At 41.1% G+C, this 23,374-nt stretch overlaps 1 protein-coding gene across 1 annotated transcript; it reads right to left on the bottom strand.

The window, feature by feature from the left end:
• Positions 1-6,763: 6,763 nt before the first annotated feature.
• On the bottom strand, positions 6,764-21,656 carry POLR2M (RNA polymerase II subunit M). The gene is made up of 4 exons (XM_018559920.1): positions 21,430-21,656; positions 15,796-16,557; positions 11,412-11,622; positions 6,764-7,047 (listed from the first exon to the last, which is right to left on the bottom strand). The coding sequence occupies exons 1-4, from the start codon at positions 21,540-21,542 to the stop codon at positions 6,910-6,912; spliced, it is 1,224 nt and encodes a 407-aa protein (XP_018415422.1). The 5' UTR covers positions 21,543-21,656; the 3' UTR covers positions 6,764-6,909.
• Positions 21,657-23,374: the final 1,718 nt, after the last annotated feature.

The raw sequence follows: 23,374 nt of genomic DNA, 5'->3' as shown, positions 1-23,374 counted from the left end.
GTGTTTGTTACTATTTTAAAGATATGGGTAATGTTCCTCTTTAAGAAACAGAAAATGTGCGGTAACAATGCAATGTGTACCATACTAAATCCCTCTCAAAACATCACATATTGCAAAAATAAGAGGATCAATTACAGAACAGAGATCCACACATTGTCAGTAAATAGGAGCAGCATCAGCAATATCCTCCCGAGCAGGGAAGAGGGTGTGTAGTGCACACACACAGTATTCTATGCCGTGAGCGACATCAGCGCTGAAGACTCAGGCTGAGGCATTCCAACAGAAAAAAATGGATGGAAGGTTAAAAATTGTCCAACGACTAAAGGGGAGAGGCAATTGCCGTGTAATCACCAATGAGTGAAAGGGACAGGATTTTATATACTGATGCAGTAATTGAAGCAGAATTCAGAGAATAAAGATGACATAAAAACAGGAACTGTGCTACGACTGTGGACTTGGAAGGAGAGTTTTGCAACTAACAAGTTTTGTTCCAAGGCTCTTGTCACTTTAAGAATACTAAACTCAGGGGTTAAATCTGAAAAAATGCATTTACGTACCTTCACCATGAAGAAAAAAAAATGTTATCTTATTTGTGCATCATTTAGCTCAAATCATCTCTAAATTGGTGCTGACACTGTCCTTCCTTCTGGAGAGTGGATACCTTTGTTCCCCATGGTCCCTGTGTGTGTTGTAAAGTAGTCGCCGCTCCAAGCTGACTCCCGGGATGGACTGCAATCTCATGTTTAGTTTACTAAATTGTATTGAGATTGTAGTCCATCACGGTAGTAAGCTTGGAGCGGTGAATACTTTACAACACACACAGGGACCATGAGGAACAAAAGTAATCACCCTCCAGAAGGAAGGACAGTATCAGCACTAATTCAGAAATGATTTGATGATTTACGGCTGAGTAATACACAAATAGGATACATTTTTGTTAATAGTTAAGGTATTTGAATGTATTTTTGAGATTTAACTCCTACGTTTACTTTAAAGTGAACCTATACCCAGATCATTCACCCTAACATATTTACATATTCTGAACAAGCAGTGAATGCACTTTAAAACATACTATCATCCCCTGTAGCTATAAGCATTGTGGAGAAATGTATTTTCAAAGTTCACAACAGAGGCACTAAAATCTTATTTTTTTCTTTCCTTTTATATTGTACCAGAATATTGGCAGCCTTGCATTCATCAAATGTATACACACCACAGGTGTTTCTAATCTGTTAGAAACTGACTGACTTTTGAGTTTTTGTTCTGATCTTTGAAAATTACTTTCCAAAACAAGCAATTAAAAAGGTCGCCGATCGCTTCTTTTTATGAATATGTTAATAGTGTAATGTTTGGGCACAGGTGCATTTAAAAGCATTCTTATATTATTCACTTACATTTAGGGATGCACCGATATACCGGCCGTCGAAACATATTAGTCGAAAATGGCACTTTTGGCTAAATGCTGAAAGTGCCATTTTCCTGCCGATACATCTGCGCATCCCTGTTTTCTTTCCACCCCGCTGGGCGCTGCTCTGTGTCACAGCGGGGAGGAAAGAAAGTGTGACAGCCGGCCGAGCCCTGCGAGCGGCCGGCGTCTCTCCTCCCACACCACTCAGCCTCCTGTGACAGCGTGTCAGAGCGGTGTGGGGGCGCAGACAGCCCGCTCGCTCAGCCTCCTGTGACAGCGTGTCAGAGAGAAAAGCAAGGTACACACACTCAGTGATCAGTGATCGCTGAGTGTTTGTAGATAATTGAGGACATGGTATGTTGACTATATCCTCAATTATTGAATGAATGGGAGTGATCTACATCTCCTGTTCATTCATAGTTATAGTAAACATACTATGTCCTCATGTTATCAATGAACAGGAACACTCAGTATAGAGGCCCCTGTTCATTGATAACTGGGGATACAGAAAAAGAGATAGAGGACTTTGTGTCCTAAATCTCTTTTTCTATTTTAAAAGGGAAATATCCGGGGTCTGTTTAGACACCTAATATTTCCCCGAAGCCCCTAAAAGTTAAGTAAAAAATAAAAATATTTAATAAAAAATTAATAAAAATAAAAAAAATAAAAAGGTCTATAAAAAATAAAGAGAAAATATTTTAAAAAATTGAAAAATAAAAACATTTTCGGTTTCAGTTTGACAATTTTTTTTATTTCGGTTTTGAAATTTCCATTTCGGTACACCTTACTTACATTCATATAAATGTTGTGAACACTAAACTAGAATATTTACAATTACTTTACATACAAAAATATCTGTACTAAAATGTACAGATTTTAAAATGTCATTTTATGTATTCAACAAATATGCCAGTTAGAGAAAACAAAATCCAGTAATGCAAGGAACACAGACAATGCATTCAATACATTTTAGGAAATAATAACTGTAATAAATACAATGCATTCAATACATAGGAAATAATAACTGTAGACGCATAAATACAAAATATTTGAGGCTTCCATTCCTGTATATTGTATTTAATAACTGCCTAATACCAAAAACGTTGAAATGGCAAATGTAAAAATTCAGTAAGCAACTTAAGTGAATTTGAGCTATTGAGAAACATCACGGAGCTCTACCCTCGTCTCCAGTACCGTCACTGGAACCTCGGTGCCCAGTACAGCTTCCGCCAGAGCCTTCACTCAACAGGTAACAAAGACACTTGTAAGGGGGTCCCATTCATTCAATACTTTATTTGCAAAAAGGCATAAAATCAGCCAACAAACAAATACTTAGCATTTGTTTGTTGGCTGTTTTTATGCCTTTTTGCAAATAAATGATTGCATGGATGGACCCCCCTTACGAATGCTGGTTTTTACCTATTAAGTGAACTTGACCCTACCTAAAAAAAATCCTAGGGTAACAACAGTGCCGAGTAGTTTCTTGGTGTTGCCTGCAAGTACGATTGCTGCCAGTCTTCAAATTGAGGCTAATTTACAAGTCAAAATGTAAGCTACACCTCTCACCTCAGTGATGAGGCCCATACCCTGTCATGCGAATGTTAAATGCCAGTGCATCACCTGGCAATAGAGGATCTGGAACTCATGGGAGTTTAAAGTATACATGGAAAAAGTTGAGGCCCTATATGCAGCCTCAGCCTAGGATTCAAGGGGCTCCCCAGAGACCAATGGACTGATTTGAAAACTAACATAACCGATTGTTACCCAAGGTGCTTTTTTCCTTGTCAGGTACATCTCTTAAAGACTCTCTGATACATGTGTTCTCCTTGCACTTGATTGGGTATTCTTTGTAAAATGGCTTTTCATCACATTCACTAAGCTAAAGGAGAAGTCCCCTGCAAATTCCCTTAAAAAGTGAATAGTCTATTTGCTTTTAGTAAATCAACCACAAAGTCTCCATGTCACACAAAGAGTTTAAAGCTAATGTTTAGTAAAAAAAAGATGTTTTTGGGGCATACAGCACCAGTGTAATACAGTAATGTACCTCTAATGATGTGTATCTTACATGTTGCTGGCTTCTGGTTATTGCAACCCACCACAACGTTGATCTTCCGGCACTGCGAGCAGGAGAGCCTGCAGCCGGTACTGTGAAGGATCTCACCGTTCTACCACCCCATCCTGTCCCCTCGCTGATTCACATAAATACTTGTATTATTTTCGCAGAATGCAGAGCATTCTGTGAATGGACGAGAGTTTTGTAAATGGGTAAAGGGAAAGGAAGGGGAGGGCAAAGAGCACATTCTGTCACAGTAACAGCCTCTCCTGCTTAGCTCTGTAGTGAGTATCCAGCATCACAGAGGGGAGGATTATTGTACTGACCAGAAGCCAGCAGAATGTAGGACATCCATCATTCATGGTACATTATTACAGAGGTGCCGTATGCCCAAAAAAACTATTACACTAACTTCAGCATCAATATTTTAAAACATTGCATTTTAAATATTCCAATATTAATTTGCTCCCAGCATTGGGGGGTATCATTCAGAAATTCCAGCTACTACATGTAATTCTAACAGAATGCGGAAATGTATTTTTACTCTTTAACATTTGCTGATCCTCCAAAACAGAAGTACATTTTGTCGGGATATTCTTGATAACTGTTAAAGTGCAGTTCCTGTGTCTTATCACGTGACTTTTGTGAGAAGCACATTTGATAAATAAGTGTAGGAATTATAGGCAAGCATCCAAAAATGTTTGAATTCTTTAACTGAGCTGTTTTCTTGATTGTCCAAGAAAACAAAAGAGGGGATACTCTTTCTTGTTTGAGGAATTTAGTTTATAGATCCAGATACTCTGAACAAGCCAGAAGGGAGTTTTTGCTTGGAAAGCCAGAGGCAGCATAAGACCTACGTAACTGCCAGATCCATAGTGAACACATGAATAGCAAAAACAAGATTTTACTCTAATACAGCGTTATTAGGCTTAAGTGCAGACCCTCGAGGTACAGTTCCTTTCTGTCATACATGGACACTAAACTATCTAGAAATGAGCCAAGCTGCGAAATGTATTAAAAATATATATTTTTTTGTAATACTTCTGCACCATACCTTTAAGATGATTATTTATTGTTTATGAAAGGAAATGGAGCTCTACAAATACCTTGGCTATAATATTCCAATGAAACAGTGCCCCCCAGTGGTTACAAGAAAAACTGCTGCATTGTTGTGCAGAAATAAGATGTAGTCTGTGTAGGGCTACAATCAATCCTACGCATTCTGGTGTGGTGCCTTAAGAACTCTGTGTGCTACATCTTTGGTTTGGCTTCTAGCAAGGTGTATTTTTCATAGAAACAAATGCTGCCACACGTATAAAGAATTGTGATGGCAACAGTTGAGAAATCCATAGGAGTGAATGTAGCCTAAGCAGAGATGATCTCTCTCAGGGTATAGGGATATACAATTTAATGAACAACTTTTTCTATTCTATATATTCAATAGAGTTATCCTATTATATTATTCCAGACAAATATGAAAAAACACCATTTAATCAAATTACATATTTTCCCATGTGAGTGTGCTTTGACATTAATGTAATCCCCTGTATAGAAGCACCATGAAAAGAAAAGGCAGCATTTTAAGTTGATCAGGATTCTTTATATAGTGCTTGCCAGTTGAACATGAAAATGTTTACAGGAGAGACACACACAGGGATCACCTCATCCATGTGCTGCTGCTGCACATTTATTGTTCAATCAGTAGGGAAGGAGAGGTGACTATGGAAGCAGATCTTGAGAAGACATTTTAAACTATAAACTATTAATTATAGCCCCATTATTGTGATTTCAAGGGGAGAATGGTGTGTTAATGGTGCACAGAAAGAAGGTTTGCAGCAGAGAATATATATTATAATTAATCTGTACCTGGAGTTCAGCTTTAATTTTAGAAAATAAAATCTAATTAAAATTGTACTTTAGCCCCAAATCAGAATTTGCAATTGTCTGAATCTTCACTCTTGCATTGTTTTTATAGCACTGCCTCACTTCATGGGGACAGCTGTGTTCTCTGTTAGTTACTTGTACTCGCTCCCTCTCAGTGCAGAAGTGTAACTCAGGAGTGAGATTCCCCACAGAGGCTGTCTGTATCTCCTGCCTCAGCTTAGCACTTATAACCAACATACAAAAAGTGTCAAATGGCAGTTACTGTGAGGATCACAGGCAAGAAAATTAAAGAATTTGAGCTGTCGCTATAGCAGTCTGCAGGAAATACCATAGTCACTGTGGAACTTCTATCCCCATACTTCTTCTCAGAGGGCCAGAACACTAATAAATATTAGGACACAGATTTTCCTGACTGGTAAGGCTACACTATAACAATTTATTACAGGAGATTCAGATTATTATAAATGGACACCGACTGGTTCTGTTTATTGTGAATGTGAGAAAATACTGAAAAGGGTACAACCACACAGAAGAAAAAATAACTTTTTTTTTATTTTTGTGTTTACAGCTTTCTTAAATTTATTGTAGAAATGTATATTTCAGAGTGCAGCGGGATGAAAATAATCATTCCCAGCCAAAACATTTTCAGGTTTTTTTCCATTAAAAGCATTTAAAGTGACATTAAACCCTCAGATTTTTTTAACATAAAACAATACTGTAATGTGTGCCTTACTGTAATCCATGGTTGTTTTCCTTCTCTTTGCTGCTCTTCCTTTTAAATCTGTATCTCTTTTCATGCTGGGCAGAACTTCTGTTTTGCAGCAGACTGCCTTGTCTCTGAAATGGATACATGGTGTCTGTGTGCAGGTTCACAACCTGAGCCAGCACTACAGGAAGAGGCACTCAGCTGCAAAGGGAAGTTCTCCCCCAGCATGCGAAGAGATACAGATTTAAATGGAAGAGCAGCAAAGAGAAGGGAAACTACCATGGATTACAGTAAGGCACACATTACAGTATTGGTTTATGTTAAAAATCTGAGGGTTTAATGTCACTTTAAGCCAACAATGAATGTATCATTTGCTTAAGCAGTTCATTATATTAAATACAACATTTTAGTACTACATTTCAGACTCGTGAGCAAAAAGGAAATGATGTGTGAACTGCAGTAACCCATAGGAACCAATTATAAGGGATCCTTAAACTGACCTGCATACCGCAAGCTGAAAATTTCTTTGCATTGTCCCACTGTGCATCCCTGTTACTTCTTATATCTAAATATGGTTCCGTCACACATAGTAAAATCACCTGCTCTTTTTTCTTTTTTTTTTTATCTGTGACAACATAATGGCAGTAATGTGAATTACCAGGAAAAGTGGAAGTTCAGGGTTAAAAAAAAGAAAAGAAAGTTTCTAATGTACATATGTAAATAATTATGGACATAACGGTATATTATTTTGGTAAAACGTGGCAAACATATATACAAAGGCAAATCAGGCAACTGGTGTATTGGTACTTGTGCAGTACGCAGAATCTGCTTTGTAGATGGAGAACCAAAATCCTTCTGTTATTCTTCAGGATCATAGCCCTCTTCATCTCTCCGATCCCGGAATTTCATGTAGGAATCTCCCTCAGGGTTGAAAGGTCCCATCTTAATATTAAGCTTCTCAAATAGTTTTTGAGCTGAAAGCTTGGCCTGTTTTTCCTGTAGATATAAAAATCGAACATTAAAATGAAAGTCACAAACCCAACATGATCATTTTTGAATGTAGTGCTTTTGTTGCTATTATTTCCCCATGCCATCATCTAAACACCTCACCACGCAAGACAGTGATCACAAACTGGCAGCTTAAATAATGCATTAGACAAAACTGATATCACTTTGGGGTGTATGTTGTCTACATACAGAAACTGTATTTATTATCCGTACTGTATTTTTAGACAGTAACTTTATATAAAATTATCATTACATTTCCCAATTTGTTATGGACAGTGGTCTGTACCAACTGAGGGGCTTGTCCATAGAGACACACGGCACACTGGGAGTCACCGATCAGGTGGTCTGTCACCTAATTGGGCACAGTGCCAGTCAGGAGAGGTGAAAGCCAGAGATGTGACCCAGTGCTGGATCCCAGGAGAGCTGAGCATTACACAGATGTTTAGAAAGTACTGGCTATGGGGGATTGAAGTAAACTAATTTACAGCTACAGGTAGCATGTTATCTTACCTATTATGCCTTTACATATTTGTATGCTGTATTTAGAAAATTGGCCCATGAGCACTATTATAAAGTTGGTTGTTTCTTAAAAGAACTATGGGGTCAGTGCTTTTCCCCATAGTTCTCCTTAGGGTAACGGGAGGACACAAACTAGCGTCCTCCGGTTACCCTAAGCTCAGTATACCGCGAGCTACAGCTCGCGGTATACTGAGACGCCGGAGCGGATCCCGACATCGATGTCGAGATCCGCCCAGCTACGTGAGTGACAGCTGGCTCTGCCTATCTAGAGGCAGAGCCAGCTGTACCCGCCCCCTCCCCCGTCCGTTCAGCCAGTCAGCGCTGGCGGATCGGAGCTTCCCGTGCCGTCAGTCAGCGCTGGCAGATCGGAGCGGGGAGGGGGGAATCCAGCCCCTCCCCTGTCACGGCAGAGAGCCGTGACAGGATCAAGAAGTCAGCGAACACCGGCATGTGTTCGCTGACTTCCCGATCTACTGAGCCGACCTGTGACAGTCTCATTGTCACAGGTCGGCTAGAACTATGAGGTGAGTGAAAAGCACTCACCTCATAGTTCTCCTTTAATGTCCAGCCAAGAGGGAGGACCGAATGTTACTTCAGCATGTTGCAGGTGACTGTTTGGGCTGCACCAGCTAGTTTACTTGTGTAGCAGGTACCCCATGCATGCACAGCTGCTCTATTCATCCAGAGTAACTCAGCATACTTTGTAGACATTGTTGGGTGACATTGCTGGAGCAGACACTTGTACATTATCTCATCATGTATAATGATGCCTGTTGTCCTGAAGACTGAAGGAGGACCAACTGTATAGTGGTGTTGGTGGATCATCTCTGAGGGGGCACAAGTGCTATCCAAAATTTGGATTACAAATTAAATAACACAATTATGTGTATAGTGAACTATACACAAAGGAAGTGAGCTCAGACACCACTCATGGCTGTGCATTAGGAGAGTTGCAATATGGATTGGGTCTCCTTTAAGGCTACAAAGAACTGTCCAGTGCCTGCAAACCACAATCCATTTTTAACTGTGCTTACAGATAAAGGTGATACACTTGAACAAATGACGCATAAAGTGGCATGGTATATTCAGTTTCATAATCCAAATGATTGAAAATGCAGATTTGTTATATGGAAAAAGTAAGTACACCTCTATATTTACCACAACTTCATGAAATTAGAATCCAGTGTCCCATATTAGATGCCAATAATCAGAATCTCCTTAGGAAGTATGCAGGTGGAACCTGTCTTATTTAGACCTCAAAAGTCCAAGGGAGGAAGGGGCTGCATGGTCCCGAAACCTTGCTAGAGGTGTTTTCACTTGGGCCAATAAACTTATTGACTTGAATACTTGGAGTGCCGGTGACTTTATTATTTTGTATTATTTTGTTATTTAGACCTCAGGTATCTAGGTGCTGATGATCTCTTCGCTATTGACATGTGTGGTCATCATGCCAAGATCAATAGAGCCCTCTAAGGCCCTCAGAAAGAAAGTTGTGTATGCCTATGAGACTGGCAAGAGATTTTAAGGGTTACCAAATGATCTGAAATCAATCAATCTACTGCAAGGAAATAAATCTACAAGTGGTGTAGATTTTTTTTTTAAAACTGCTCTTTATCCAGGGATGGCTTTTCCATTAAACTGAGCCCCAAAAACTGACTAATGTTAAAATGTCTCCAAGAACCCCAAAATCTTATTGAAGGGTGTTCAGGCAGCTCTTGCTACAGTTGGGGTCAACGTGCATGCATCTACAATTAGAAAGAGACTGCACCAATGCAACCTGCATGTGGGGTGTGCCAATGGGAAAAAAAAGTCTTTGCTGTCCAAAAAGAACATTAGAACCAGATTACAGTTTGCCATTGGACATTTAGGCAAAAGCCAGGCCTTCTGGAAAAAGGGCTGAAGTCTGGTCAAACCAAGATAAAGAGTTGTTTGGTCACAGTAACCCTGGTCATGTTTGCCACAAACAGATGACAGTATTTCAGGAGGATGATCTCAACTGTGAAGCACGGTGATGAAACTGTTATAGTTTGCAGTTGCTTTGCTGCTTTAAATATGCATTATGCATCATATCAAAGTATGCTTGATGAAAATGTGAGGCCATCAGCCTGAAAGTTGAAGCTAAACTGGAAACAAGTCTTTCAACACAATAATGATCCGAAGCACACTATTAAATCCACTTAGGAATCAGGAATAGCTCAAAAACAAGAGATAGAGAAGGATTGCTCTAGTTAAAGGTCTGATTTGTTACCTATTGACATTTTTACACAAGGAAACCCACAAGCATTTTGCAAATAACATTTTGCATGGAGTAGTCAAAAATCTCACAATTTAAGAACAATTATACAAAATGCCTATAAGAAGTAATTTCTGTTAAAAGGAGTCAAAACCAGCTTTTGATGCCATGGGTGTACTTACTTTTTCCACAGTACACCATTACATCTATTTATATTTTGGTTGAATAAATTATTATAAAAGGCAATTGTATCTTGTGTCTTTATTCAAGTATATCACCGTTATCTATAGGCACTGTTTGACCAAAGACCTAACGTTTGCCTTTTCAAATATGTTGAAAAAGTCCACAACATCTATGGGGTGTACTTATTTTTTTCACATGACTAACTGTAGAACTTGCAGAGAAGCCAGTGCAGGGATGACTCACTCATTCTACTGTGGATCTGGAGATCCACAGTGTGTTCTGTGTGTTCTTTCCACCTAGCTATTGAACTTACACTGTGAGAACTATTCAACAAAAATGAAGAGGCTCCAAACCGAGTGGTGGCAGTGTGTGCCTGACTGTTCTGTCCGTTATCTGCATTTTATAAATCAGCAACACACCAATAGCAAACTTGGTGCAGGACTCTGCCTCTATCCTCCACTAGGACTATATTAATATTAGCTTTTAGGTCAGGCAACTGTAGCCCACTCTTGGTGGATTCTCCAGTTCCTCCTAATGAGAAAAAGGCAGTGCATTTAAGTGACATTAAAGTCAAAGATTTTTTTCCCTCCCCCAATGTTAATGTCAGCACTTACCTAAAATGATGTTTATTGATCCGATCATCTTCTTCTTTTTCTTTCCTGTCCTTTTCAGCCTTCTCTCCAGCGCTGCTGCGGGTCTCTGATCCAGCGCTGACTCCTCTGCCCTTGCTGTCCCATATATTTTTGCATATATCTACTGTTTGCTAGCCGTAGATATATGCAAAAACACTGGAGGGTTTAATAACCCTTTAAGTAAATTCCATGCAGCCTAAACCCTGTTCAAAAACCATACGGTCTCATCTTCAGTGGGCCCAAGAGGGAAAGTACATTTGAAAACTGTACAAATTACTATACTTGCCATACAGCTAACTAAATTACTTTATATAAGCAACACATGACAGGTTTGAATCGTAGGATAGGGAATACGATCAGTATACTGTTGAAGTCAAGATCTAATCTTAGCCATGGAGCAATGTTGTGAGATCTTTAACCACTTCAAGACCTATATTCTACCTATTGCATTTCCTTTTAGACAATCCCCTTTTCTTTAAGGCAGCACTAGAAAAATCAAGCACACAGCAGACAGAAGTATAAATCACACATTCTACAAAAACAGAACAGTTAGTTGACAAGAAAATGTATGTTGTTTAGAACAGAGAAAAAAAATATGATAAAAGAGGTATTGTTTAGTACATGGAGGGGTCTACTGACATACTACACAAAATGCAAAGGAGAGACCGTGTCTAATGCACTATATTATCCAATGTGACTTATTTGTTGCTTGATATACTTACAAATGGTTGCTTTCACATACTGTACCCAGTGTGCCTATGCTTTCCATTTCAAACATAACTTACCTCATAAGTCTTGTTCTGTTTTATCTGCAGAGTCAGAGATTCCGCGAGAGGTAGTAACAGGGCTGGAGAGTAATGGAGTGGTGGAAGTCTAGCTGCAGTGATGTCATCCAGATGTTTCCTGTCCTGAGCTCTTCTCTCTTCCGCAGGCAGCCTAAGTACCCTCTCTCCTGGTGACTGATTGGGGGATGAGCAATTGGAGCCTGACGGCAACCTGAAAATAAATATGACAATTACTCGGCTGACTAATAGGCTTAATGGCTTTCTGTGAAAGATCAAAATTTCACTCATTAAAATGTATTAAAATGCTTTATTGAAAATACAGGTCACCCAGCTCAATGTGCTCATTAAAACGACATGGCTTTTCCAAAACAGAAATCCACTCTAATAGATGAGGCCCGTCGTCTTTGAAGAACCAGAGCCTTACCCATCCATAACTTTACAACTCTGCATGAATTAATTCATTGGAAAAAAATCGGCTTCTTGTTTTTTTAAAAACAATCCTTGAGCTCCAGTCAAAGGACAGGAACAGTCTCTAAAGGTCGTTCAAGGGGAATGACATCATCAGTCTTCTGCAAGCTGGAACAAGCTTTTCTTTAGTCTGACCTCCTCCAGTGATTGCTCTGTACCCTGCCGTGTTCAGGCAGCAGGGGTGCTCATCTATGGGAGACTTGATGGATTTTAAACTGGCTGCTCCTAGGATGAGACCAGAAGTGAGACTGAAGCTGCCCATACACCTTACAACCATCGCACGGCTTTCGTTGTGCGATGGTTGTAAGGAGATTAAAATTTTGTACGATCTGCCAATCTTGGACAGGCAGATCGTACTTGCGATCATCACAAGCCCTCCCCGCCGAGGGGAGGGCTTCCGATGATTGCAGTGCTGAGCGGGCAGTGTGCGCTTGCGCACCGCGGCCCGTGCGGCATTCAACTTCCGACCACGCCAGCAACCCACCGAAAATCGGACGATTTTCGCCGGGTTGTGCTAGCATGGTCGGAAGCCGAATTTTGGCGGGATTTCAAGCGTGTTCGTAAGAGGAAAGTCGTACGCTGTCCATACACCTGCCGAGTATCGTACGATCGCGCAATCCCCCCCGATTATCGTACGATAATCGGCAGGTGTATGGCCACCTTTAGAAGCGCAAAGGTGATTTTTCCAGTCATGGATCAATAAGTATCAGTTGTGGGGGCTAAGCTGCGAGACAAAAATATATAGACATCGGGGTTTACTTTATTGTGTCATTTCTGGACCAACATCTTTGTCTATGAAGTCGATGCTGACCCTGGATGATACAGAAATGACTCTGCGCTCAAAGCGAGAAAGGAAGAAGAATATGTTAGGGGGAATACTATTTATTTGTATGCAACAGATACCTGTAACTGCTATCACATATTGTATGCCATCAACACACTCAAGACAACAAATACATCTGATGGCAGAACTACTTTAAGGATCTATGGTACTTCTGACCTTTGCATTTAAATACCTCTGTATTCTAAAAAAAAAAAAACAGTGGTGCGGTGGATGCGTATTTCTGATGTTCTGTTTATGAACAGCGCTACAGAAAATACAATTGGGTAGTCAGTGCACCCGTAAAATGGCTTTGATCTGAGCTGTCATTGGACAGCTGAAATCACAATCATTGTGTATAGAGCCAAATTAGAGTGGATCTATACCTAGTATTGCAAAGTCTAAACAGTAAACATTCACGATAGAGGAAGTTCTCCTTTGTGAATGGTGGTTTAAAGCCCATTTCCACATTTGCAGAGATATAAAAAAAAAAAAATATGCCAGGTATATGCAGTTGATGTATATGAACACTTTTTCGTGTCCTCTTCATGGCTCCTTTTGAAATGGCTGCCTCTGTGCTCTACAAGCAGTTTGTGTAAATTAACACTCTCTCTCTGAGCTCTCTTCCCCTATTCATTAGTATTCATAGTGGCAACCTCCCCCACCCCCCAGCAGTGTGTTGTGACCTGGAAAGGCAGAGCTGCTGTGCAGTGACCTTGTTACAAAGACTCACAGGGAGGGGTCAGCTGCTTTACAATCCAACCTTGGTGTCGGACTGAGTTTCCTGTGGAAAAAAATTTTAAACTTGTAGGACTCAGACCTACTAAAACTTGTTGGAAATGCAACAGAATAATATACTGATATACCGTGTTTCCCCGAAAATAAGACACTGTCTTATATTGTTTTTGGCTCCAAAAAAAAAAAAAAACTAGGTCTTATTTTCGGGGGTAGGTCTTATTTATTTTTTTTAATGTATAACAATCCAAAGTTAATGCAAATCCAAATTAAATAATCCAAAATGGCGAAGCGCGCTTTCATTGATTCCTCACAGGCGGAGTGCATTTGGTATCACTCCGCCTATGACAGGAGCCGGCGCTACAGAGCAAACATCGGCTTATGCGGCTCTGCTTCCTGTGCTGCCGCCTCACTTCCTCTATCGCCGGCTTCGTTGGCACCACTGATTCTCTCCCGCAGCTCTTCAAGTTCCCCTTATGCCACCACCAGCCCTGGGAATGGTCACAACTAGGTCTTATTTTCGGGGTAGGTCTTATATTTTAGCAATTCCCAAAAATGGTACTAGGTCTTAATTTCGGGGTAGGTCTTATTTTCAGGGAAACAGGGCACTAATATGTCTTTTGAGCTGTAGATGGCAGTATAGTGCAATCTCTAGGTTCATGCTTATCTATGATACACAGGAAGTTCTTTTCTTACTCTATGTTTTCTCTACAATGTCATACTCATACATGTAATGCTCTTCAAAGCAAGTAAAACTTAATTCAAAATTCTTCAAGATCCCAGTGCTTCATCTAAACACATAACCAACACAAATTCCATAAAAATGAAGAAAGCTTGCAATGTGAGTCATGAAAATGTATACACATCACTGCACCTCGACATTGCCACAATACATGCTAATCACTAACAAAAAGGTAGAAATAGGCTTTAAAGTTCCACTAACCACCAATGATTGCGGGATCATTTATTTATAACCAGTCCAGACCTCGTATATAAAAGTCTTAGAAAAACATTTATTCACTAAATTGTTGTATACATAATTTAGAACCAAAAAATAATAAAGTACAAAATCATGTCATCAATAAAAATATATATCATTAATAAAAATACATATTGAATATGCAGGTTCACCGTTAGGTGACAATACTGTGCGGTTACGAGATATGCGGTAACTTATTTTCAGATGATGTAAACGCTCCTATAGGTCCCTATAGGTCCCGTGCGGTTACGAGATATAGGGACCTATAGGAGCGTTTACATCATCTGAAAATAAGTTACGGTGAACCTGCATATTCAATATGTATTGTCATCTAACGGTGAACCTGCATATTCAATATGTATTTTTATTAATGATATATATTTTTATTGATGACATGATTTTGTACTTTATTTTTTGGTTCTAAATTATGTATACAACAATTTAGTGAATAAATGTTTTTCTAAGACTTTTATATACGAGGTCTGGACTGGTTTCTAAAAAGCCCCCTTTTTTCTCCCCACTGGGTCCTTGCACAGCCCACTGCGGAAACAATCTGTTCCTTTGTATTTATATGTTTATAAAAACAAAATCATACATTAAAACAGAGATGTACAAACCCCAGGAGCTCCGTGTGCTCCTTACACATGACAGCTGCCTCCTAGCTTTTGAATTTTTTTCTAGTCTAGTCTTGGAGCTCGAAAAATATCTGTACTTGTACCGAGTACTGTACTTGGTATCGGTGCATCCTTATTTATTTATGTAAGCAAACTCACATTTTTGGGGGGTTTTCTTTTGATATTAAATATTTGCAATAGTCTGTTTCACTTTTGGGGTGCTATAGGGGGCCTTTGCACGCTGAAGAGAGATGTTTTTGTACGGTCCTGTATTGCACAAGAAGTACTTTTATATTCCTAAGATTATGCCATTTATGAAGACATCACAATTCATTTTACTTCAGACCCTATAAAATAATTAAAGATATGCAACTATAAACTTTCCATTTCACTATATCGCACACCACACTTTTTTTTTTTACTTCCACCGCTCCAAGCTTGCTCCTGTGATGGACTGCAATCTCAATACAAACTAGTAGTCCATTACTGGAGCCATTTTTTAAAATGTATTTTATTGTTTATCCGATTAACCGATTAATCGAACTTAATAATCGGCTAACTAATCGATTTTGAAAATAATCGTTAGCTGCAGCTCTAATTCCTATTATGTTGTAAAACGTCAGTTAACATTAGAAGGTATCCCAAATTCTACGGCTTGAAGACCTTCATTAGAAGTTATCCCAGATGCTGTGGCTTTAAGATCTTGGTGCCCAACCTGCGGACATTTATATATTTTTCAGTGATATATCAGCCTTTAAGTTAATATACCTGTTTGTTCTGAATTTTTCCCTTTTATAAACCGGGCTCCTCGACCTATTCTCTACAACTTCAAGGTAATGTGACTGTTTCAAGGGGTGTGAAGGGTTTTCTGGTTGATTCGATGTCGATGAACCCTCACTTCCCCTCTCTGTACGATCATTAATGCTGACCATCTTCAAGCTATCTGCCAAATCATCAGCTGTACCAGCATAGTTCTTAGCAGTCTTTTGATTCCCATCCTCCTGTACTGGGGGGCGGCCTGCATGTACATTCGGTTTATGGCTTATTTCAGATACAGTATCTGCTGTAAAAGGCGAGACATTTGTATCCACATCATATTTGTCTTTTTCATGTAATGTGTCCTTTGATAACGAAGGGTTACTTGTGTCCTTAGAAAGTTTATTCTCTGTTGTAGATGAATTTGTCGCTGGCAATGAAGGATTTTCTGTATCCATATTAGTTTTACGTTGTGTTTCAGATGAGGCAGCCACTGCATCTGTATTAGGTTGGTTAATTGTTTCAGATACATTAGCAGTACTGTTTGAGCTTAAAAGAGTCCCGGCTGGTAATGCCAATGTCTTCTTATCCACCGGCCAGGCTATTTGGGTTTTCTCTTTGACTTCATTCTGCTTTTCTTCAAATTCCAGTCTGAATGTGGAAAGTAAATCTCTTGTCTTTTTTGACCTTTTATGTTCTGCAATTGCAGCTCTCACTTTTTCTGCGTAATCCAGAATCTTTTTTCCGCGGTCCGGCAACCTGGCAGTAAATTTCCTGCAGAAAGAAAGTTGAAATTAATGACACGGACAACACTGATTGCATTGAAGGTTTCTAGCATTCTCCATATCATATGTAGTCTTCACATAATCACATAGATTCTCTCTTTAGCAATTTTGCTATTTGTTTTAACTAAAAATGTGTTCTGCAAAATTATCTTCTGATTGTTTTCAAGCAACTGAAAAATTGTATTTGTATTTTAAAGGGTATGTGTGAACATAACCTGGAACTTAACTTATAGATTCAATACAATGCTAACAGGTACTGTGCACTATTGTCTACTGGGTCTTCTCTAGCCCCTTTTTTTCATGTTTGTTCATCCTTTTAGGACAGGGCTGGGCAAATCCCAGAAGCCAGGAAGGCAATGCTCCTTAAAAAATTACAGCTGGCACCTTCATTTTAAGGTTTTTTTTTCTCTAAGGATGTTCACATACCAAGTACCGCACTTGGTACAAGTACTGATACTTTTCCAGCTCAGTGACTACAAGCGTGGTAGGTTGCCACCTGTGTTACTAGACTATAGAAAAACTCAAAAGTTAGGAGGCAGCTGTCATTTTTAAGGAGCATTGGTGAAGGGGCTCCTGGGATTTGTGCATCCCTGCTTTAATATACATTATATTGCCAAAAGTATTGGGACACCCCTCCAAATCATTGGATACAGGTGTTCCAATCACTTCCATGGCCAGAGGTGTATAAAATCAAGCACCTAGGCATGCAGACGCTTCTACAAACATTTGTGAAAGAATGGGTCGCTCTCAGGAGCTCAGTGACTACAAGCGTGGTACCGTGATAGGTTGCCACCTGTGCAATAAGTCCATCTGTTCATTTTCCTTGCTACTAAATATTCCACGGTCAACTGTTAGTAGTATTATAACAAAGTGGAAGCAACTGGGAACAAAGGCCACTCAGCCACAAAGTGGTAGGCCACGTAGAATGACAGAGCGGGGTCAGCACATGCTGAAGTTCACAGTGCGCAGAAGTCATCAACTGTCTGCAGAGTCAATACCTACAGACCTCCAAACTTCAGGTTGACTTCAGATTGGCACAACAGTGCGTAGAGAGCTTCATGGAATGGGTTTCCATGGCTGAGCATCTGCATCCAAGGCTTACATCATCAAGTGCAATGCAAAGCGTCAGAAGCAGTTTGGGGATGGCCCCTTCCTGTTCCAATAGGACTGCGCACTAGTGCACAAAGCAAGGTCCATAAAGACGTGGATGAGCGAGTTTGGAGTGATGGAACTTGACTGGCCTGCACAGAGTCCTGACCTCAACCCGATAGAACACCTTTGGGATGAATTAGAGCTGAGACTGCGAGCCAGGCCTTCTCGTCCAACATCAGTACCTGACCTTACAAATGCTCTTCTGGAAGAATGGTCAAACATTCCCATAGACACACTCCTAAACCTTGTGGACGCCTTCCCAGAAGAGTTGAAGCTGTTATAGCTGCAAAGGGCGGGCCAACTCAATATTGAACCCAAGGACTAAGACTGGGATGCCATTAAAGTTCATGTGCGTGTAAAGGCCGGTGTCCCAATACAAGTACAAGTACCAATACCTGTCTAAGAATTCAAAGATACCAATCACTGATACATTTTTTGTTTAGTGTGACAGTTTCTCTAAAACAATACAGACTAATCATTTCAGGACAGCGATGTAGAGCCAGGGCCCCGTCACAGCTGCAACCGCTACAACCCTGGTAGTTCTTGTGAAAATGCCAAGTATTGGCACTGGTATCTGAACTAGTTTTTTTCTAGTTGTCATTAAAGCTGGCTCCTAAGAACAATCCTGCTGGCTTGGGTAGTCTGGCTCCTGAATTCCATAATATGTGCCTACCCCTGTTTTAGGGTTACTGATGACTAGCCCACCATTTGGGTTAGGTTGGTTATTGTTTATATGTCTGCCTCTCTGGGAAATGCTTGCACACTGGAATGATCCACCAGACCATAGCTATATATAAAAAGGAAACATTTAGCACACAATGGTGCATTGCGACAATGTTATTTGGTACCATCCGTCAGATTTCTTTTCTATCACTATTATGGGATACTCTAGCAGTGTATTATTCTTTCTAAAGGGAATTAGTAAAGAGCATCCTACTTTAAATGAAAAAAAAAGAAAACAATTTGTAAACCGCACATTTATAAAGCACAAAAAACGAGTGCTGGATCCAGCAGGACACTACACCTTCGAATGTATGAGTGGGGAAACAAAATAGGGAGGAGAGCCCAGTCAGGTGGCCTGTGACATCATCAGTTCTTCTTCAATAACAGAGCTTTCTCTGCTGTGCTAAGCAGAGACAATACCATGGGGCACTGTGACCTGCATTTTATGAATGGGCCATAAAATGCAGGCTGCAATGTGTGTAACCTAGCTAAGTATAACACAGTGGATAGTTATATCTGCTCTTCATTATGAATCGTCCACTTGCCATTCACCTTACGCTTTTACATTGGACCTAGAAAGAAACTCTACTAATAACATTCATTTCTGCCTCCATTCACACAGAACAAAATGCACATGCAGCTTCCCAGGAGAGGATCTGTGCAGATTCCCTTCTGATCACAGCAGTACAGAGAAAATGTCACCGCTGTGACATCTGTGTGCATGCAGTTTTTTTTCCTCCAAACTGCAATTACTGGACTCCATGTCAGTCTATGGGGAGTCAGATGTAACCAGACATGTGTCCATTTACATCAGATTACCCCCAATCTGGCACGCTCAGGTACGGCAAAACGGATCTCTCATCCATTTGTTTTGCCGGACCTGGCGGGAGTCAGGGGCAACCGGGTCTGTCCCTTTACTCACGGCTTACATTGGGCATCTAATCGGGTCCACCTTAAAAACTGACAGGCAGACCTGATCGGAACCGCCATGTGAAAGGGGCCTAATACAATCAGGAAATAAAGTGTCCCTGTCCTCCTTTTCAGGAACTTGGGAGGTTAGAAGTTCAGGTACAAGAGAGAGAGAAGCATCAATTCACCAAAATAAAACAGGTGTGTGTGTGTGTGTGTGTGCGCGCGCTGCATGAATATATGGTATGTGTGTTGTGCACTGTGCTGTGTATGTATACATTGAGGGGAATTTATCAAATCTGGAGCAGTTGTGCATGGCAACCAGTCAGCTTCTATTTTCCATTTTCAAAGCTTAACTGAACAAACTAAAGAGAGAATCTGATTGGTTACTATGGACAAATGCCCCAGATGCCGTCTGTTCCAGTTTTGATAAATTTCCACCATTATATATGTGTGTGCTGTGTATGTATACACTGTGTATGTGTGTTGAGTGTGTGTGCTGTGTATGTACCGTGTTTCCCCGAAAATAAGACACTGTCTTATATTTTTTTTGCCTCAAAAAAACACACTAGTTCGTATCCAAAGTTATCTGGTATCACTCCGCCTGTCACAGTAACTAGCGCTATAGAGGAAGTATTGGCTAATGCGGCTCTGCTCACTCCGCCACCGCAGCAGCATGCTTTCTACAGCGCCGGCTTCTTTTGCCATCAGGGACAGTGGTACCAGCAGTGGGGACATCAGACAGCGTGGTAAAATACGGTACCATTTACCGGTACACAGTACCATTACATTAAGCAGTGCCTTCAGGGGGACAGCAGTTGGTGAAGTATGGTACTGGAGTGCTCCCTGTCACAGCGCTGGGCGGAGGGAGTCTCCTGTCATACCCTTAATACAGTATGTCCCTGCAGGCTGATACCATCTCTCCTGCAAGTTCCCCCTCACATGCTACCACCAAACTAGGTCTTATTTTCGGGGTAGGTCTTATATTACAGGAATCTTGAAAAATAGTGCTAGGTCTTACTTTCAGGGTAGGCCTTATTTTCGGGGAAACAGGGTATACACCGTGTATTGAGTGTGTGTATGTATACAGTGTGCTGTGTATGTATACACCGTGTATTGAGTGTGTGTATGTATACAGTGTGCTGTGTATGTATACACCGTGTATTGAGTGTGTGTATGTATACAGTGTATGTGTGCTGTGTATGTATACACTGTGTATTGAGGCTGTGTATGTATACACTGTGTGTGTGTGTGTGCTGTGTATGTATACAATGTGTATTGAAGTTTTGTATGTGTGTTGAGTGTGTGCTGTGTATGTATACACTGGGGGGAATTTATCAAAACTGGAGCATACAAAATCTGGAGCAGTTGTGCATGGCAACCAATCAGCATCTTTCATTTTTAAATCTTAACTGAACAAACTGAAGAAAGAAACTGACTGGTTGCCATGCACAGCTGCTCCAGATTTTGATAAATTCCCCCCACTGTGTATTGAGTGTGTATGTATACACTGTGTGTGTGTGCTGTGTATGTATACACTGTGTGTGTGTGCATGTTTACACTGTGTATTGAGCGTGTGTATGCATACATTGTGTATTGAGTGTGTGCATGTATACACTGTGTGTGCTGTGTATGTATACACTGTGTATTGAGTGTGTGTGTGTGTGTGTATACACTGTGTATTGAGTGTGTGTGTGTGCTGTGTATGTATACACTGTGTATTAAGTGTGTGTGTGCTGTGTATGTATACACTGTGTATTGAGTGTGTGTGCTGTGTATGTATACACTGTGTGTGTGTTTGCTGTGTATGTATACACTGTTTATTGTGTGCTGTGTATGTATACACTGTGTGTGTGTGTGTGTGTGTGTGTGTGTGCTGTGTATGTATACACTGTGTGTGTGTGCTGTGTATGTATACACTGTGTATTGAATGTGTGTATACACTGTGTGTGTTGTGTATGTATACACTGTGTATGTGTGCTGTGTATGTATGTATACACTGTGTATTGAGTGTGTGTATGGAGTGTGTGTATGTAGACAGTGTGTGTTATGACAGCTCGCCCCCGTCCAGTCTTACGAATTGCTCAGTATCTTCTCCTGTCTCTCCAGGATCTCCATCAGCTCCTCCACACTCTTCCCTCGTACATCCCCCACCGCCCCGGCCTTCCCAACATCTGTGGCCGAACTCATCGTGTCCCCCCGGCCCGCCAACTGAATATTCACATCCGCACTGCTCCGCTCCGGGAGCTGCCATGACAAAACGTCACATTCAAAACGGAAAAACTTTATTCACAAATACCGCTGCTAACAAGACACTAAGAACTCACAGCTTTAGGAACTGTTTTGGTATAGACAGGATGAGTCGCCTCCATACGGCTATGCATGGGAAATACAGCAGGCCAACAATTCTAGTCTTTCTAGTCCATGCGGGTGTAATAGAGCAATGTGCGTGTTCTTGCATGTTATCACTGCGCATGCGTGCCCCGAGTCCGGCGAACCTGTGCTCTGTATCGTGAGTAGTGCATTGTATGTGAGATCTTCGGATGGGATATCAGTGCTGGACAATTCGACCAGTGTGTGGCCCTGTTGGCAGTGGCGTCACAAGGGGGCGCGGCCCGCACCCTGGTGCCACCACTGGAGGGGTGACACCAAAATGAATGAAAGTCATTTTGGTGTCACCCCCTATGAAAAGTCGGGCACTCGGTCACAGACCGAGAGGCCAACAGTGTCAGGAGAGAGGAGGGGACCCGGCGGCATACCTCATCCCGCCAGGTGAACGCCCCCTCCTCTCTCTGCCGGCGTCCACCAGAAAGATTGCTGCCGGCAGGCGTCAATAATGCAAATGCACACGCGCAATTACGTCATCACAAGCATGCGGGGCTGTCACCCGGTCTCCGCCCCCGGGTGACACCCAGCCTCAGGACGCCCCTGCCTGTTGGTGCTCCTCTGTACGACAAAAGACGATCTTTCAATCCACTTTTGACGAAGGAGCCTGTCCAAAAAATCCTGGGCCAAGCCGTAACTTCTGCTAATCAGCCGCAGTCATTGTTCCGGTATTCTGACAGTCGGATTCTCCAATCCACACCGTTTAGTTTGGATGGGGAAATGTATCTTTTTTTTACAATGAAATACAAATAGTGTATGACCGGCCTTATTCACGTATCTGTGGTAGGGTCAGCATAGACATTACAATGTCTGTACACTTAACTTTATCATAACTATGTAATATGAGGGCCTCCCTGACCCATCTAATCAAATTGCATCCAATCAGACAGGCCCTTATATTACATAGTTGGTGGTAGATATAAAGGAGATTGTACAATTAGTTTGAGGCCAGGGAATGTGATTGGTAGTTGTAAAGCAGCGTCCACCTATGGGGTGAATCCTCATCTCCATATTGATCCCTTGAAGTGGTAATGTGGCAAATGGCAGAACGTGTGACTCATCTAGATGGTGGTAAGGTGTACTGTATATGAATCTGTCACACCTCTGACAGAACTGTCGCAGACCTCTCTCCTGTGATTGGTCGAGTTTTCTAGGAAGAGGTGCTGTTTGGAGAAGTCGGGAGGATAATGGAAACATATCAACTATCTATTCCAGAGGGACTTTACCCACCAATGTGATGTCTCCCAAAACAGTCAGAGTTCATTCAACACTATCCTGTCCGCAGAAACGCAGCATTTTAGCGGGTGGGCTAGTGCATTGTGACAGTTCCAGTTGTGTGCATTGTATCACACACTGCTGGAGCTGTCACTGTTTACATTTTTTTTAAACTTTATGTGAAGTGTACAATGTGTACACTCCATTCAGGTCTCCACATGGCTCCCATCCGGTAATCTGGCGTGGGATCCATTGTGCTGTGATAAAATTCAGCATGTTTCCTTATCACAGTGTACCGCCCACTGCGTTGTAATGTGAACGGGACACATAGAAAACAATTGTTGTTTTCTATGTGTCCGAGCATTAATCTGGTGCGGTGAACGGACCCTTACTGTCAAGCAGCGGCGTCCCGAGGCCAGGTG

The sequence above is a fragment of the Nanorana parkeri genome, unplaced genomic scaffold (genome assembly GCF_000935625.1).
Source record: "Nanorana parkeri isolate BGI_ZX_2015 unplaced genomic scaffold, ASM93562v1 scaffold422, whole genome shotgun sequence".
NCBI classification, from domain to species: domain Eukaryota; kingdom Metazoa; phylum Chordata; class Amphibia; order Anura; family Dicroglossidae; genus Nanorana; species Nanorana parkeri.
This window is presented reverse-complemented; position numbering and strand designations above follow the sequence as displayed.

Bases quoted from the DNA above. Each gene is read 5' to 3' on its own strand.
- POLR2M (XM_018559920.1), bottom strand. From the start codon at position 21,542: ATGAGTTCGGCCACAGATGTTGGGAAGGCCGGGGCGGTGGGGGATGTA. The intron at 11,623-15,795 runs GTATATTAACTT...ATTTATTTTCAG, and splicing joins GAAAAATTCAGAACAAACAG to GTTGCCGTCAGGCTCCAATT. The intron at 7,048-11,411 runs GTAAGTTATGTT...TTATATCTACAG, and splicing joins AACAGAACAAGACTTATGAG to GAAAAACAGGCCAAGCTTTC.